Source organism: Aethalodelphis obliquidens, unplaced genomic scaffold (genome assembly GCF_003676395.1).
Source record: "Aethalodelphis obliquidens isolate GAN/ISIS:26980383/991018 unplaced genomic scaffold, ASM367639v1 scaffold41, whole genome shotgun sequence".
In the NCBI taxonomy this organism is placed as follows: domain Eukaryota; kingdom Metazoa; phylum Chordata; class Mammalia; order Artiodactyla; family Delphinidae; genus Aethalodelphis; species Aethalodelphis obliquidens.
In genome coordinates, this window is record NW_020837985.1 from 14,320,496 (window position 1) to 14,339,600 (window position 19,105).

The 19,105-nt window shown below is 50.0% G+C and overlaps 1 protein-coding gene across 4 annotated transcripts in view; it reads right to left on the reverse strand.

The window, feature by feature from the left end:
* Positions 1-19,105, reverse strand: part of TRAPPC9 (trafficking protein particle complex subunit 9) — a 509,122-nt gene that overhangs the window by 109,004 nt on the left and 381,013 nt on the right. For all 4 annotated transcript variants that reach the window (XM_027077960.1, XM_027132545.1, XM_027077959.1 and 1 more), the window contains one exon: positions 10,563-10,716. In XM_027077960.1, the coding sequence (XP_026933761.1) occupies positions 10,563-10,716 (154 nt within the window). The remainder of the gene's footprint in view (positions 1-10,562; positions 10,717-19,105) is intronic.

The window sequence follows — 19,105 nt, forward strand, 5'->3', positions numbered from 1 at the left end:
GAGCCTGGACACAGGAATGCAACCCTGGCTGACCAGTCAGCTATGCAGATGCTCTATCAGCCGCTTTTAGAGCCCAGGTTACAATGTTATAGTGAGGACAGTGGACATGGCAGCGGCTCCTCTTTCCTAAACACATGGACTCTGGTGTTGGGGGCAAGAGGTCAACAGAGAATGATGAGGAGGACAATAATTCCTATCATTATTTCTGCTAGAAGGAGTATTTCCAAAGCGAGTCCCATGAGAGAGGCTGTGTGCTAAGTGTTTAACATGTATCTTCTCAATTTAATACTATTTTCAAATTGAGTATGTGGTGGGTTTAAAATAGGGACTGTTATTTCCATTGCAGAGATTTTTAAAACTCAGGCCCATGGGGATAACAAGAAAGCAGACACGGCTAGGAAGTGGCAGGATTGAGGCCGTCTGACCCTGGAGCCCACACTGCAGCCCACACTTTCAGACACTTTACTATGAACACAGTATCGATTCCTCACAATAAACCTGGAAGCCAGGACCCGTGATCCCCACCGGACAAACGAGGATCCTCTGTGCACAGGGCCGGGGCCCGGCCAGGACCCCAGCACTGTCAGGGGCAGAGTCACCGCCCGCTCCCAGCATGGCGCGTGGTGGCCAGCCCCTTTCCTCCAGCCCTGAGGGAGGCCCACGGGGAGCTCTCCGTGGTGCTGAAGTACCTGTCTCCCCCCTTCAAGCCCTTCCTAGTCACCTGGGACGCAGCAATTAAGTTTCCAGGTCAGCCGATGGGTTCTTGCCCCCAAGATATACTCCTGTCCCTTAGGAGGGCAGGGGTGGTGACACTGCAGCAGGGGGAATGTAGACCACTGTGGGTGCCAACCAGGCTTTGCAAGTCTCCTAGCCACACCCTCAAGTAATGATCATCGACAACCCCTGTGCGCCTGGAACGTAAGAAAACTCAAGTGCCCAGCTCAGTGCATCCAACTCACATTCGTTCTGCCTCTGGAGCCTCCCACAGGCAGCTTCTGGCTCCCCGCAAGGAGCCACGCATCCCTCTCACAGCGCCCCCTGCGCCTGCCACTTCCTGCCTCAGAGCCACGGCTGAGCTCCCCGGAGCCACCGCACTCCACTCACGCCTCTCAGAGGTGGCGAGCCTCGCAGTGCGGGCTGGCCCTTGCTCACTGCCATCCCCGGCTCAAACCTGCCGGGCTGATGAGCGGCCGGCTCTGCCGTCAAGACTGCTTGGCCGCTCATTTTTGCAAACCATTAAGACAGACTTCAGAGGGCTGCTTGTGGCTCCAAACCCAGGAGAGTAAGGGACGTGCCCCTGGTCAGTGGCACTGCGCCTGGCACACAGGAGGTGCTCCATCAATGCTCAGGGCTTCTCACTGAGCACCTACTTACCTAAGGGGCATCTCACACAGTGCTCACAGCAACCTCGGGTTGAGGAAACCCCTTCGGGGATGTTAAGCCACACAGCCAGGAAGGGAGGATCCAATTTAGCCCTTCAGCTCCAGGTGCAGAGCTCCTCCCTGCCGGGGGTGGGCCTGGATTCACATCAGGGTATCAATACCTACAGCGTGGGCTGTGGTAGCTGCTGGGGACGAGAAGACCCACCAGGTGAGATCCTGCCTACTTTTAAGAAGCCCAGCCTATTGTGCAAGGATGATACCGTAGTATTATTAGTCACCCATCATTGTTAATTACATTTAATTAATCAATATTTGTGCAGAGCCTTTTTGTTTACAAATGTTTTCATGCACATTGTCTCAGTTAATCTTCTACGAGTCTTGGGAACCATGGATATTTGCTTCCAAATCTTAAAAACAACGCCAGATGCTAGGAAAATGCAGAAAGTTAATAAAATACCTTCCCTTTCATTTTCTGCTGGCCCATTAGCGGTGAAATATTCAGTCATTCACTGCAATCAAAGGACCGTTTAAAACCACGGAGCAGTTTTTGAGATCCTGTCTGTGTGTATGGGACTGAAGTTTACCAGGACCCAGCCTGATGCTCTAGAAGAAATGACTGTTCAGTCAGCTCTTCCCTTGGGGAATGTGCAGCCTGGCGGGTGGCAGGCCTGGGTCCTCTCACAGGAGAGTGCAGCACCGTGCTCTGAACACCCGGTTGTCATAAGCGGTCTACTGAGACCCAGCCCGTGAGAGCTGCGGATGCAGATGTTTCTAAACGGGCCCCCAGGTGAGCGTTCCGGAGTGGGGAGCTCGTTGAGGAGCAGGCCTGCACCTTGGCACCACCCCCGCCAGGAAGATGGGTTGTCTGCGCCCCATGTGCCAGCGCTGGAGTGATAACCCCAGGTGCAGGGACTTAGCCCAGGCCCACTTCAGCTCAAATCAATTAGCAAATTGTCACAACTAGAAATTACGCTAATGGAAAGGCTGCTTTGGGTGATTAATGAGCCTCTTTCCCATGACTCTGTCCTCCGATTTGCTTCACGAACTTTGAGAATGCTGATGCTGGGCTGTTCTCATCCCAGCAGGGCCGCCAGTGTCTGGGCTCAGCTCCCTGGACAGCGCCACGAACTGCCAGGGAGAGTCTGCACGCGGTTCGGGGCTGCAGGTCTTGCGGGGGGAGAACAGTCGAGTCAGAGGATGGAGGGCAGGCAACATGGAGAGAGCCCTGTGGGGTAGGTGTGCCAATCAGCAGCGTGCCCGAGGAACGCTACGTCTCTTTGGCTTCATCTGAAAAATGGGGATAACTTGAAGGCCCTGGCAGAGACCAGATGCTCTTCTGCTCTTTTGCCCAACACAGAGCTAATAAGAGCACAGACTCTGAAGCCAGGCAGCTGGATGAGAACCCAAGCTCTGCCACTTACTAGCTGGGTGACCTGGAACAAGTTAGGTAAACTCACAGGACCTCAGGTTTCTCATCTGTGGACTGTGGATAAAAACTACTTCACAGGGTTTTTGTAAAAACGGAGTAAATCTAGGTAAATTGCTCAGAACAGTGCTGGCATCTAGTAAGTGCCATAAGGTGTTAGCTGTTACTTAAGCTCTGTAATTTTATGATTCTATTATATAAGATACACATGCTCACAATAATTGTCATGCCGGAAGTACACAGAACGTGTAAAAGCCCAGCGTGCACCCAACCACATGAACACACCGCACGTTGACTCGTGTGCATGTGCTCTCTCTCTCTCTCTCACACACACACACACACACACACACACACAGATTGGGAACTTTGCTTTGCACACTAGGGAAAGTCCTTCCCCACTCTCGTGAGCCGGCGAAACCTGAAATCTGCGCTCTGTGAGCCAAACCCTGATTCCATTCAGAGTAACTTCAAGGTATACATATTTGGGTTCGGGGGAGTCAAGAGTCAAATATGTGTCCCTCCCACCTCACTCCCTCCGTCCCCTGAAGGCTAAAGGGCCAGGGCAACTTTACATCGAGGGTCGGGAGCAACGCTTCTCTTGGGCTGGCGTGGCTTCCCCACTATGAGGATTAAAGGCCTAACCAAGTGATTATCCACAGCTATAAACACTCACTCCCTAAAGACAAATACAAGATGCAACCCTGCATGTTACTGAAGATGATCAAGGAATCAGCTGTACCGATAAAGGGAGCTACTTGTATTAAAATTCATTTAGATAGAACTCTCTCTCCTAACATGACTATCAGAAAAACCTAGTGCACTGTTTTAAAGGAGTCTTATCTAAAAATACTTAACTTCTCTCAGGGAATGAGAAGACGGAGCTCCATCCGAAGCATCTGTGAGAGTTAGCCAGCAGCCAGTTAGAGAGGCTGAGAGGCCATCTCAGGCAATCCGGTGCAAACAGCGAACGCTCTGCCTCAGTCTCTAAAGGGAGGAGGGCTTGGCTATCGGCAAATTCTCCTCACTGGCGGGGATGCGGTCTCGGAAGCTGAGAAGCCAGGTGTGGCCGTATGCCAGGTGGCCTGTCCTGGTGGTGACCAACCAAACTGAGGACGTCGTGCCTAGAGTCTTACAGGGTTGACCCCAAGTACAGACTGATGACAGACGTCACAGCCGCTGCTGCGCTTCTGGGATTTATAGAGGGCCACTGGTGTCTGTGAGGCCAAACACGCCACCGTCAGCGGCACGGCCCGGGTCAGCCCTGGGAAGGCAGCCCCTCGGGGGCGCAGCCGTGCTCTCAAGAGAACGGCCACACTCCCCTTCCCAGTTATTAAGGACTCTGTGCCCTCTGTGTCCCCCGAAGACATTCCAGCCCCCACTCCGGGCTGCTGATTCTTCGGCACCTAAGGCCCACTGTACCACTGGGGTCCTTGAGCCTCTGCCTCACCCTCAAAGCAGCCAGATGGTTACAAACGATCTCCAGACAGAAGGCGGGAGACGCGTGCTTACCAGACCAGACCACCTGGCAGAGACTCAGCCCAGATGGTCCAGGCCGCCAGCTTCGTGGGGATCAGCTGAGCTGGGCACCCAGTCCTTGTCGGGAAACCTATATGGGGTTGGATTCTAACAGGTCAGCAAGCATCTCAGCAAACCCTGAAATGCTCTCTGAAGAGAGATTTGCAACAAAAACGAGGAAAGCGAGAAGGGGCGCTGACAACAAGCTTGCTCCTAGCGTCTCCCGCATCTGTTTCCACCGCAGACAGCCTGCGCAGGGCTGCCCCCTGGAAATGGAGACGGGCTTCCACGCAGACGAATCTTGCTGGTTGCAAACTCCCTTCCTACGTCCATCACAGCACTCAGCGTAGTGCAACCAAGCTGGTGACCATCGGCTGCGTCAATCAAATGGAAACCACTGAGTCACCAAAAGGTTCCAGTAGCTACATGGAAGGATTCCAGGCAGCACCGGGGCAGGGAAGAGAGCACGCGCTCGGGCCCCATCGGGCAGAGTCCACACCCCATCTTATTCACCGCAGTGTCCCCGGCGCTGGGCGCAAACCGCAGCACATCGCAGGTCATCAGGAAATAGCTGCTGACACCACCTGACCTCAAGAACAGCACAGCCTGGCAAGGGAGACAGTCCTGGGAAGAAAACAAACTTTCCTGTGCTCTGTAAGCAGTATTCCAAACAAGAGTTAGGCACTGAGAATTGCAGGACCCCAGAGGAGGGGCAGTTCCAGCCGGGGCCAGATGGCAGAGGGGGCAGAGGGGGCAGAGAGGGCTCCGTGGAAGATGGAACACGTGAGGCCAACCATAAAGGACAACCCGCACCTGCTTCAATGCTGATGCTTGTTCCTCTGTCTCTGAATTACCGTGGAAAGTGAAAACAGATATGGTCAGCTTCCATACGTCCCCAAACCAGCCCCTTTCAGGCAGGCCCCAGCAGAGGTGGAGGTGAGGACGCCAGGGGACAGTCATGGGGGAGGTCTGGCCCAGCGTCCCTTGTCCAGGAGAAGCCTCACCTGAGGCCGGGTCGCCTGAGCAGCGCCGGGTCTTCCAGCAGGAAGCGTGTCCCCTGTACTGACACACCCTAGGGTCAGGGGCCGTGACGGCACCACGAGAGTGAGGCCTCACTTCAGGTTGACTTCAGTCAACAGGAAAATAACACGCGTTCTGGGATCCTGGCTCTCCAGCTCCCGGCACCATCTCAGGTGAGTTACTTAATTTCCAAAATTTACTTATTTACTTCTTTTTTTTTTTTTTTAGGTTAGGTCATACAGTTTTTTGTTTTTTTTTTAAACATCTTTTTTGGGGTATAATTGCTTTACAATGGTGTGTTAGTTTCTGCTTTATAACAACCTATTTACTTCTTAAAAAGGGGTAGGTATTACCTGTTTTGTAGGTTTGAGGGAAAGTGCTAATATCCCGTCTGGCACCTGGTACGGGATCAGAAGGGCAGATACAATTGTGAGAACTGACCCTAGTGGCAACCGGCAACCCGGACCAGGGGTCGTCATGGTGCTGAACGGATGGAGACACGGGCCTGACAGGTCACCACCTCCCTGCTGGACGCAGGAGACAGCAGAGCCGGACCTTCGGAGCCGGGGCTCCGGCCCCCAACGGTGCAGCATCTTTGGTCCCAGCCCAAAGGCAAATGCAGACGGTCACTGGGTCACATGCGGGGCTACTACCTGCTACTGACAGAGTTCCGGGAGAGTTGGCTGTATTAAGGTTTCCCAATTTCAGTAAAAATGGTCCAACAGTGGCAGCTGGAGGGAAGAAGAAGGTTCAAAGAAGAAGAATGGAAAGCAAGGGCGTGTTTATCCGGAAAGCACGGACAGGCCTCTCTGTGCAGGCCGCCCCGCCCGCCCCCAGGAGCCCCACCGACATCACCCCCAGGCAAGCTCCTCCCGTGAGATGGACGCACTCAGGAAGACATTCCCTTTCAAAGTCACCAGGCTGAGGTGGCACAAGGCATTAGCAAGGGAGGAGGGCGGGCTTCAGGACAGGTCTCTGTGAGGAGTCCTTCGTCCTGGGCGGAATAAGGATCGAAGCGCAAGGACAGGAGAGCCCCAGGTGTGACGGGGGCAAGCCTGATGGCGGGGAGGGCGCTGGTCCTGCAGGCGCCACGCGACGGGGCTCCTCGTGGTACCGTCACCTCCCCCCACTACACTGGGAGGAACGGGAAACAGAGGGGTTAGGCTGAGACCCAGCGGCTGGCGGGGAGGGGTGAGGCGGGGGCAGAGCGCCTGCCGGTCCCACGTCCAGCTCCGCTGCCCGGCATCCCTTCCCCAGCCCCGCAGACAACACACTAAGTAACTGACACACAGGAGCCGTGCAAGCGGCGGTTTTCACAGCAGTGATGAGGATGGAAGTGATAAACAGAAAAGAGACAGGGATCGTAAATCTAAGGGCAACAAGCAGTATTCAGTTCATGAGCTCACTTGGCGGGGCCAGCGTGTAAACCCCACCTCGGAACCAGTGAGCGCCAGGGCTGAAAACACCACTAGGCCCCTGGGGCTCACTGCCCCTGGATGGCCAGGTGCCCTCCACCACCTCCCCCGCATGAGGTCACCCTGTCCCTGCAGAGGTGGGCCTCCTGACCCACCGGGCAGCCTGCGGGGACCCGTGGACTGTGTTGGCTCTCGGCCAGTTACTAGGCTCCTTGTAATAAAGCCCGCCCTTTATTATAAGGGGGGGAGGGACGGACTGGGAGTGTGGGGTTACTAGATGCAAACTGTTACATACAGAATGAACAGACGGCAAGGTCCTACTGTGCAGCACAGGGAGCTATACTCAATATCCTGGGGTAAACCATAGTGGAAAAGAATATACAAAAGAATGAATATACGTGTATAACTGAGTCACTTTGCTGTACAGCAGAAATTAACACAACATTGTGAATCAACTACACTAAAATGAAATATAAATTAAAAAGTAAAAATAAAAATAAAGTCTGCCCTGCATCTTTCACAGAGTGGCGGGGGAGGTCAGACGAGAGGAGGGACCCGAAAGCTCGGCTGGGTTGTACTGGGAGGGACAGATCTTCACGGCCTGCAGGGAGGCTGGGCTCTGCTGGGAGAGCCCTGGAGGTCGATGCTCACAGGCTGCTGTGGGCAGGACCTGAAGGAGGAGGCCCCTCGTCTTCAGGAAGGGAGGGGAGGAGGGAAGGGGGCAAGGAGGCAGGCAGGGCAGCCCGACTGCTCCGCACAGCCTGAGAGACGCCTGGCCCCTGCTGCCCCAGACTGCATTCTGTACAACCAGTCACAGGGGACGACTCAGGTCCCCAGTGTGTGTCAGGAATGTGCTTAGAATACTCCAGGCCTGCCGGTCCTTACCGCAGGAAAGCTGTCTCAGCCCTCCCGGGCTGCACCGTGAGTGTCCGTCTCTGCGTCTGCCCCTCCCGCAGACTGGGGGCGTCTCCAGGGCTCAGCACACAGAAACAGCATACGTACAGGCTGTTAGCCAGGTGCAGAGTAGGTCTGGAGCTCCCGGTGTCCCTGCCACGTATCTGGATGTTGCAGATATGACCCAGACAGGTGTGCACACACCTACCGCAAGAGCCACAGTTTCCTTTAAAACACGTCTGTCCAGCCTTACGTGCCACATACGGGCCATTTTTATTACTACGGTGGGTGTCAAACTAGGCTCAAATTTTTTATGAAGTCTAAATATTGAGAAAATATTAAAATGCATAATGAAATAATTAGCCAATTCAATCTTTGGTCTTTCCATCTGCTTGAATTTAGATTTACAATAGCAAAAGTCTGCTATCCATCCCATGCCAGATGTCATTACCAGATAGGAGGGGAGAGAGGGAATGTCCTTAATGCTAATTCTCTTCACTCAAATTCGCCTTTGGTGACAGTCTTCCAATCCCTAAACTAGGAGACAGGTGTGTCTGGCACATGGTAGGCATTCAATAAGGATTTGCAGCATGAATTATTAATCGAACACAAAATAGGGAAGTTAGCTTCTTGAAAGAATCAAGGCTAAAACGAGAGAAACCCAAAGACATTTTAGTACGTTTTCAATAGTTTTCAAAGCACGTTCAGAGTTTTGATGGTCAATATAACCCCGTTAGAAGGCAAGGACTGTGGGCTCAAGCAGGCCGGGGGGTTCAGTGCTGGCTCCTCCCCGTTTTCTGCAGGAACTCAGAGGCAGCTGCATCAGTAAGACGTGGTGAGAAACGCCCTGGGAGCTGTTGAGCGGTGCCGAGGACCATGTGGGACCCCTGGGGGCAGCACCCAGGAAATGACACTCGCAGGTGCTGCCGTGCGCCCTGGCTCCCAGTGAGGCCCAGTCTCCGTGAAACTTGGGGAGGCAGGGCCCCCCCAGTCCCAGAATGAGACCCCGCAGAAGGATGAACCCTTCCCACCGGGTGCCCGAGCACAGTGCCCCTCCTCCACGGGTGCCAGCCAGGCCTGCCTGGCTCTGCACGAGCCCCTGCACGAAGCCAAGGCTCCAGGACCCAGCGTGGCTCCACGCAGGAGGTGCGGAGCCTCCGCAACCCAAGGCCCAGAAAGGACCCTCCTGGCTCGTGCCAGGACGTAGACGCCAGGACTGAGCGCTAATGGCCTCCTTTTACGACCGCCCGCCCCCCGCCCCCTCCCCACCCCAGGATATGAGCACCTTCACCACGCTCCCCATGGGGACCTGGCCTGGCGGGGAAGCGCTTTGCCGCCGGCCACCCCCCCTGGGTGCGTCCTTGGCCGCACCACTTCCTGGCTGGACTCAGGGTTAGTCAGCTCACCCTGCTGATATCCCGTTTCCCCAGCGGACCGTGAGAGGCGCCGACCAGAGAGGTGTGAACAGTTGACAGAGGTGACGGATGCAGCGAGCCTGGGGCGCGGCGTGGGTGCCGCCTTCCTCCGTGCTACGACACTCTGCTCACTCAAGCAGCGCCTGCTGACTATACCCTGACTCTGCTGAGAAGTGGGGTCACCGAGGGAAGGGCACCTCCCGCGGCCCCCCACCTTTTCACTTCTCTCTGTACAGAAGACAAACGCCTAGCTCCACCATGCATGCCAGGTTCCCTCCGTGAGCCCCTGAGCGCTCTAGTTTCTGGCGTCTGGTTCTCAAAGCCTTCCATCTACAGCGCTTTATCTGTCACAAGCCCCTCGGAGACAGGGGTCTTGTCTACCAAGCCCAGATTCACGTTAGCTGGTGCAAAGGAACTTGCCTCGGTCCTGGAAGCTGTGCCTCCTGCAGCCTAAGGTTGCTTCCAGAATCCAGGGCGACGAGCCCACACAACAGCCTGTGACTACCCCACTTCCGCAGAACCAGTGTGTGAACAAGGTAATCAACAGACATTCCCATCAGAGTTGCCTCTTCCTGGGAGACACCCTGAGCGAGCCATCCTCTCGCACCGTGCGAACTGTGGGGCATCTCCCACCCCTGTCCCCTTGATAAACTTCTACTCACCCTTAAAAAGCCCGCCGTGGCGACACCCCCTCTGTGAAGCCGCCCCTGACTGCCCTACCCCCGGCAGCTTCATCCTCTGAACCTCACAGCAGTTGGCATAACGCTCTGTCCCTGCTCCCCAGCCGTCCGTTTAATCCTCAGATGACGCACACGCTCTTTGGGACCGGGCAACCCCATGAAGCCCCGCCTGCGCACTGCAGTCCCTCAGGCCACTTGCCGCATACCCAACCCAAGGCAGGCACCGAGTAAAGACTGCTGGAAAAAACACGTCAATAGATAAGTGAACCTGAGTTTTCTCCAGAGCCCCACTCACCCAGCCGAGCGTCTACCACGAGCCAGGCACTGATCGGAAACTCAAGGCAGGGCCACTCATTTTATGAAACCATCTTTTTTGTGCAGTCCTCCTAACGCCCCCACCCCAGGCTTTGCAAAATGGCATCTGCGTGCCTTGCTGAGCTGTACAGCCTGATTTCAGTTTCCCCAACAATCGTATCCTGTGTTCAGCTGTCAGTATGTGGAACCTCCCGACCCCAAGCCCAGCGTTGATAGGTGGCCGTTAGAACTGGTCACTAACACAGATCTCAACGCTGACAGGAAACACGTGATCCAAGTGAGAGCAGCTCCGGCCCCAAGGAGGCCTTTCCTCATCCTGAACCTGTACTTCACTCGTGGGGCCCTGGGCGTGGTGGAAGGGTGAGAAAATGCCCACTCTTTGGTCCGTATCTCACTGCCATGCCGTTTGTGAGTTATCTGTGGCTAGCGCTCAACAGCTGACCCCTCTGGGGTCCTCCTCAGGGATCCGCAGGTCGGGGTGGGCACCGGGAAAAGGATATGATGGTCCAGTGGATGTCCAGCTTGCTGTTGATCTCCAGGCCTCGGGCTTCCTGCCTCTCCTCCTCCAGCTCCTTGGAATTTGCAAACTGCTCCTTCTCCCCAGGGGATTCTGGGAAACTCTCAAAGTTGAACTTGTCCACTTGAATAGCCATTCTAAGAGAAGGGCGAAACAGAGCAGAGAATTAATCAGGAGGGCAATTTCTTCTGTGGGCTGCTGGAAAAGCAGCCCATGCCAGCATGAGACAGGATAATGAATCATTATCGTTAGTAATTCATAACCGATTCACTCCAAGAAAATGAAATAATTGACTCCCAGGGTAGTACAGCTTCAGAGCTGGCTCAACACCGTTTAGCACGGAAGACACAGTCAGAATGTCCAACCCCAGAAGGAAATCTGAATTCTGGAATAGGGTAAGGCAGAGAGGAAGCAAGGGAAAAATCACAGAGGGGCGACCTGGCAACCACTTACCCCTGGGCCCCCAAAAGCCAGGGGGAACTGCAGCCTCGTCATCAGAGCCCTGCCTGCCGCGCTGCACTTCACCCTTGGCCAGATGGACTTGCTCACACACGCCGAGTGCTCCGCCAGTCGCACAGCTCCCCACCTGCCCACTTCCAGCCCCTGAGCCCAGGACCCCACCCTCCCTTCAGGTCTCGGCGCAAGTACAACATCCTCTACAGAGCCTCCCACACTGCTGCTGTGTTCCGCACTCGCAACCTTCTGGCAGTTTCCAGAACACACCAGGCTCTTCCTCCCTTAGTCTTTGTGCCCACAGCTCCCCACATGGGAATGTTCTTCTCCTGACCCTTGGCACAGCTGGAGGCTTTCATCCTTTAGATTTGAGCTTCAGAAAGGCCTTCCCAGCCCACCTCTCCACAGCAGCTTTCCATCTCATCCCTCCCCTCACCCCATTCTCCACTGCGGCATTCAACCTATTTCTGCAATAGCATTTACCATGAGCTGTAAATATTTACTTCTGGATTTGTTAACTGTCTATCAATCCTACCAAAATTCAGCTCCTTGAGGGCAGAGATCCTCTTGTCTTGTTTACCAGTGTTTCCCAGGCCTGGAAAAAAGCCTGCCGGGCACACTGGAGTAACCGGTTCAGAGAAGAAATGAATGAGTGAATTAAGATCCTTCCCTGGATCTAGGGGAAGACGACGGAACAGTAAGACGTGGAGATCACCTTCCTCCCCACAGATACATCAGAAATACATCTACACGTGGAACAACTCCTACAGAACACCTACTGAACGCTGGCAGAAGACCTCAGACCTCCAAAAAGGCAAGAAACTCCCCACGTACCTGGGTAGGGAAAAAGAAAAAAGAATAAACAGAGACAAAAGGATAGGGACGGGCCCTGCACCAGTGGGAGGGAGCCGTGAAGGAGGAAAGGTTTCCACACACTAGAAGCCCCTTCGCGGGCGAAGACTGCGGGTGGCGGAGGGGGAAGCTTCGGAGCCGCGGAGGAGAGCGCAGCAACAGGGGTGAGGAGGGCAAAGCAGAGAGATTCCCGCACAGAGGATCAGGGCCGACCTGCACTCACCAGCCCAAGAGGCTTGTCTGCTCCCCCGCCGGGGCGGGCGGGGCTGGGAGCTGAGGCTCGGGCTTCCGCCGGAGTGCCGGGAGAGGACTGGGGTTGGCGGCGTGAACACAGCCTGCAGGGGGCTAGTGCGCCACAGCTAGCCGAGAGGGAGTCCGGGAAGAAGTCTGGGCCTGCCGAAGAGGCAAGAGACTTTTTCTTCCCTCTTTGTTTCCTGGTGCGCGAGGAGAGGGGATTGAGAGCGCTGCTTAAAGGAGCTCCAGAGACGGGCGTGAGCCGCGGCTAAAAGCGCACACCCCAGAGACGGGCATGGGACACTAGGGCTGCTGCTGCCGCCACCAAAAAGCCTGTGTGCGAGCACAGGTCACTCTCCACACCTCCCTTCTGGGGAGCCTGTGCAGCCCGCCACCGCCAGGGTCCCGGGAACCAGGGACAACTTCCCCGGGAGAACGCACGGTGCGCCTCAGGCTGGTGCAACGTCACGCCGGCCTCTGCCGCCGCAAGCACGCCCCGCACTCCGTGCCCCTCCCCACACCCCCCCACCCCCCGGCACCTGAGTGAGCCAGACAGAGCCCGCGAATCAGCGGCTCCTTCAACCCCGTCCTGTCTGAGCGAAGAACAGACGCCCTCCAGCGACCCACATGCAGAGGCGGGGCCAAATCCAAAGCTGAGCCCCGGGAGCTGTGAGAACAAAGAAGAGAAAGGGAAACCTCTCCCAGCAGCCTCAGGAGCAGCGGATTAATCCCCACAATCAACCTGATGTACCCTTCATCTGTGGAATACCTGAATAGACAACGAATCATCCCAAATTGAGGAGGTGGACTTTGAGAGCAAGCTTTATTATTTTTTCCCCTTTTCTTCTTTTTGTGAGTGTGTATGTGTATGCTTCTGTGTGACATTTTGTCTGTATAGCTTTGCTTTCACCATTTGTCCTAGGGTTCTATCCGTCCGTTTTTTGTTTTTTTTTTTACTTTTTAAAACATTTTTTTCTTAATAATTATTTTTTTATTTTAATAACTTTATTTTCTTTTATCTTCTTCCTTCCTCCCTCCCTCCTTCCCTTCCTTCCTTCCTTCCCTTTCTCTCTCTCTCTCTTTCCCTCCCAGCTCCAGGTAATATCAAATGGCGAAAATCTCCCACAGATCTCCCTCTCAACACCAGCACCCGGCTTCACTCAACGACCAGCAAGCTACAGTGCTGGACACCCTATGCCAAACAACTAGCAAGACAGGAACACAACCCCACCCATTAGCAGAGAGGCTGCCTAAAATCATAATAAGTCCACAGACACGCCAAAGCACATCACCAGACATGGACCTGCCCACCAGAAACACAAGATCCAGCCTCATCCACCAGAACACAGGCACTAGTCCCCTCCACCAGGAAGCCTACACAACCCACTGAACCAACCTTACCCACTGGGGGCAGACACCAAAAACAACGGGAACTACGAACCTGCAGCCTGCAAAAAGGAGACCCCCAAACACAGTAAGATAAGCAAAATGAGAAGACAGAAAAACACACAGCAGATGAAGGAGCAAGATAAAAACCCACCAGACCTAACAAATGAAGAGGAAATAGGCAGTCTACCTGAAAAAGAATTCAGAATAATGATAGGAAAGATGATCCAAAATCTTGGAAATAGAATAGACAAAATGCAAGAAACATTTAACAAGGACCTAGAAGAACTAAAGATGAAACAAGCAACGATGAACAACACAATAAATGAAATTAAAAATACTCTAAAAGGGATCAATAGCAGAATAACTGAGGCAGAAGAACGGATAAGTGACCTGGAGGATAAAATAGTGGAAATAACTACTGCAGAGCAGAATAAAGAAAAAGGAATGAAAAGAATGGAGGACAGTCTCAGAGACCTCTGGGATAACATTAAACACACCAACATTCGAATTATAGGGGTTCCAGAAGAGAAAAAGAAAGACACTGAGAAAATATTTGAAGAGATTATAGTTGAAAACTTCCCTAATATGGGAAAATAAATAGTTAATCAAGTCCAGGAAGCACAGAGAGTCCCATACAGGATAAATCCAAGGAGAAACACATCAAGACTCATATTAATCAAACTGTCAAAAATTAAATACAAAGAAAACATATTAAAAGCAGCAAGGGAAAAACAACAAATAACACATAAGGGAATCCCCATAAGGTTAACAGCTGATCTCTCAGCAGAAACCCTACAAGCCAGAAGGGAGTGGCAGGACATACTGAAAGTGATGAAGGAGAAAAACCTGCAGCCAAGACTACTCTACCCAGCAAGGATCTCATTCAGATTTGATGGAGAAATTAAAACCTTTACAGACAAGCAAAAGCTGAGAAAGTTCAGCACCACCAAACCAGCTTTACCACAAATGCTAAAGGATCTTCTCTAGGCAAGAAACACAAGAGAAGGAAAAGACCTACAATAACAAACCCAAAACAATTAAGAAAATGAGAATAGGAACATACATACAGATAATTACCTTAAATGTAAATGGATTAAATGCTCCCACCAAAAGACACAGACTGGCTGAATGGATACAAAAACAAGACCCATATATATGCTGTCTACAAGAGACCCACTTCAGACCTAGAGATACATACAGACTGAAAGTGAGGGGATGGAAAAAGATATTCCATGAAAATCGAAACCAAAAGAAAGCTGGAGTAGCAATTCTCATATCATACAAAATAGACATTAAAATAAAGACTATTTGAAGAGAAAAGAAGGACACTACATAATCATCAAGGGATCGATCCAAGAAGAAGATAAAACAATTGTAAATATTTATGCACCCACCATAGGAGCACCTCAATACATAAGGCAAATACTAACAGCCATAAAAGGGGAAATCGACTGTAAAACATTCATAGTAGAGGACTTTAACACCCCACTTTCACCAATGGACAGATCATCCAAAATGAAAATAAATAAGGAAACACAAGCTTTAAATGATACATTAAACAAAATGGACTTAATTGATATTTATAGGACATTCCATCCAAAAATAACAGAATACACATTTTCCTCAAGTGCTCATGGAACATTCTCCAGGATAGATCATATCTTGGGTCACAAATCAAGCCTTGGTAAATTTAAGAAAATTGAAATGGTATCAAGTATCTTTTCTGACCACAACGCTATGAAACTAGATATCAATTACAGGAAAAGATCTGTAAAAAATACAAACACATGGAGGCTAAACAATACACTACTTAATAACAAAGTGATCACTGAAGAAATCAAAGAGGAAATAAAAAAATACCTAGAAACAAATGACAATGGAGACATGACAACCCAAAACCTATGGGATGCAGCAAAAGCAGTTCTAAGAGGGAAGTTTATAGCAATACAATCCAACCTTAAGAAACAGGAAACATCTCAAAGAAACAACCTAAACTTGCACCTAAAGCAATTAGAGAAAGAAGAACAAAAAACCCCCAAAGTTAGCAGAAGGAAAGAAATCATAAAGATCAGATCAGAAATAAATGAAAAAGAAATGAAGGAAACGATAGCAAAGATCAATAAAACTAAAAGCTGGTTCTCTGAGGAGATAAACAAAATTGATAAACCATTAGCCAGACTCATCAAGAAAAAAAAGGGAGAAGACTCAAATCAATAGAATTAGAAATGAAAAAGGAGAAGTAACAACTGACACTGCAGAAATACAAAAGATCATGAGAGATTACTACAAGCAACTCTATGCCAATAAAATGGACAACGTGGAAGAAATGGACAAATTCTTAGAAATGCATAACCTGCCAAGACTGAATCAGGAAGAAATAGAAAATATGAACAGACCAATCACAAGCACTGAAATTGAAACTGTGATTAAAAATCTTCCAACAAACAAAAGCCCAGGACCAGAGGGCTTCACAGGCGAATACTATCAAACATTTAGAGAAGAGCTAACACCTATCCTTCTCAAACTCTTCCAAAATATAGCAGAGGGAGGAACACTCCCAAACTCACTCTACAAGGCCACCATCACCCTGATACCAAAACCAGACAAGGATGTCACAAAGAAAGAAAACTACAGGCCAATATCACTGATGAACATAGATGCAAAAATCCTCAACAAAATACTAGCAAACAGAATCCAACAGCACATTAAAAGGACCATACACCATGATCAAATGGGGTTTATTCCAGGAACGCAAGGATTCTTCAATATACGCAAATAAATCAACGTGATACACCATATTAACAAATTGAAGGAGAAAAACCATATGGTCATCTCAATAGATGCAGAGAAAGCTTTCGACAAAGTTCAACACCCATTTATGATAAAAACCCTGCAGAAAGTAGGCACAGAGGGAACTTTCCTCAACATAATAAAGGCCATATATGACAAACCCACAGCCAACATCATCCTCAATGGTGAAAAACTGAAACCATTTTACTAAGATCAGGAACAAGACAAGGTTGCCCACTCTCACCACTCTTATTCAACATAGTTTTGGAAGTTTTAGCCACAGCAATCAGAGAAGAAAAGGAAATAAAAGGAATCCAAATCAGAAAAGAAGAAGTAAAGCTGTCACTGTTTGCAGATGACATGATACTATACATAGAGAATCCTAAAGATGCTACCAGAAATCTACTAGAGCTAATCAATGAATTTGGTAAAGCAGCAGGATACAAAATTAACGCACAGAAATCTCTGGCATTCCTATACATTAATGATGAAAAATCTGAAAGTGAAATCAAGAAAACACTACCATTTACCATTGCAACAAAAAGAATAAAATATCTAGCAATAAACCTACCTAAAAAGACAAAAGACCTGTATGCAGAAAATTATAAGACACTGATGAAAGAAATTAAAGATGATACAAATAGATGGAGAGATATACCATGTTCTTGGATTGGAAGAATCAACATTGTGAAAATGACTCTACTACCCAAAGCAATCTACAGATTCAATGCAATCCCTATCAAACTACCACTGGCATTTTTCACAGAACTAGAACAAAAAATTTCACAATTTGTCTGGAAACACAAAAGACCCCGAGTAGCCAAAGCAATCATGAGAACGAAAAACGGAGCTGGAGGAATCAGGCTCCCTGACTTCAGGCTATACTGCAAAGCTACAGTAATCAAGACAGTATGGTACTGGCACAAAAACAGAAAGATAGATCAATGGAACAGGATAGAAAGCCCAGAGATAAACCCACGCACATATGGTCACCTTATGTTTGATAAAGGAGGCAGGAATGTACAGTGGAGAAAGGACACTTCAATAAGTGGTGCTGGGAAAACTGGACAGGTACATGTAAAAGTATGAGATTAGATCACTCTCTAACACCATACACAAAAATAAGCTCAAAATGGATTAAAGACCTAAATGTAAGGCCAGAAAGTATCAAACTCTTAGAGGAAAACATAGGCAGAACACTCTATGACATAAATCACAGCAAGATCCTTTTTGACCCACCTCCTAGAGAAATGGAAATAAAAACAAAAATAAACAAATGGGACCTAATGAAACTTCAAAGCTTTTGCACAGCAAAGGAAACCATAAACAAGACCAAAAGACAACCCTCAGAATGGGAGAAAATATTTGCAAATGAAGCAACTGACAAAGGATTAATCTCTAAAATTTACAAGCAGCTCATGCAGCTCAATAACAAAAAAACAAACAACCCAATCCAAAAATGGGCAGAAGACCTAAATAGACATTTCTCCAAAGAAGATATACAGACTGCCAACAAACACATGAAAGAATCCTCAACATCATTAATCATTAGAGAAATGCAAATCAAAACTACAATGAGATATCACCTCACACCAGTCAGAATGGCCATCATCAAAAAATCTAGAAACAATAAATGCTGGAGAGGGTGTGGAGAAGAGGGAACACTCTTGCACTGCTGGTGGGAATGTGAATTGGTACAGCCACTATGGAGAACAGTATGGAGGTTCCTTAAAAAACTACAAATAGAACTACCATGTGACCCAGCAATCCCACTACTGGGCATATACCCTGAGAAAACCATAATTCAAAAAGAGTCATGTACCACAATGTTTATTGCAGCTCTATTTACAATAGCCAGGGGATGGAAACAACCTAAGTGTCCATCATCGGATGAATGGATAAAGAAGATATGGCACATATATACAATGGAATATTACTCAGCCATAAAAAGAAATGAAATTGAGCTATTTGTAATGAGGTAGATGGACCTAGAGTCTGTCATACATAGTGAAGTAAGTCAGAAAGAGAAAGACAACTACCGTATGCTAATACATATATATATGGAATTTAAGAAAAACAAATGTCATGAAGAACCTAAGGGTAAGACAGGAATAAAGACACAGACCTACTAGAGAATGGACTTGACGATATGGGGAGCGGGAAGGGTAAGCTGTGACAAAGTGAGAGAGTGGCATGGACATATATACACTACCAAACGTAAAATAGATCGCTAGTGGGAAGCAGCCGCATAGCACAGGGAGATCAGCTCGGTGCTTTGTGACCACCTAGAGGGGTGCGATAGGGAGGGTGGGAGGGAGGGAGACGCAAGAGGGAAGAGATATGGGAAAACATGTATATGTATAACTGATGCACTTTGTTATAAAGCAGAAACTAACACACCATTGTAAAGCAATTATGCTCCAACTAAAAAAAATAAAAAGATCCTTCCCTAACACCCCAGGCCAACGTTTATCTCCCGCCCACTGCCACTGTTGCCCAGCCCGCACACCTGTATCCACGTTCAACTGAGTCCCCAGGTGCTACAGCCCCTGGTCTCTAGAAGGCAGGAGGGCTCTAGCTAACCACCTGCAGCTGGCCTCCAACTCCCACTCCCATGCCCCTGACAGGCGCATAGCCAGGGGCTGTGTCTTACTGACGCTGGAAATCCTACCTCTTGGCATGAAATCAGGCATACAGCAGGTACTCCACAAAAATGTGTTACATGGATGGATAAAGAAAGGGGGGGAGAAAAGGGGGCTCCTTCGTGTCAGGCCCTGAAGATGACTGTCACTCAACGCATAAAAGTAG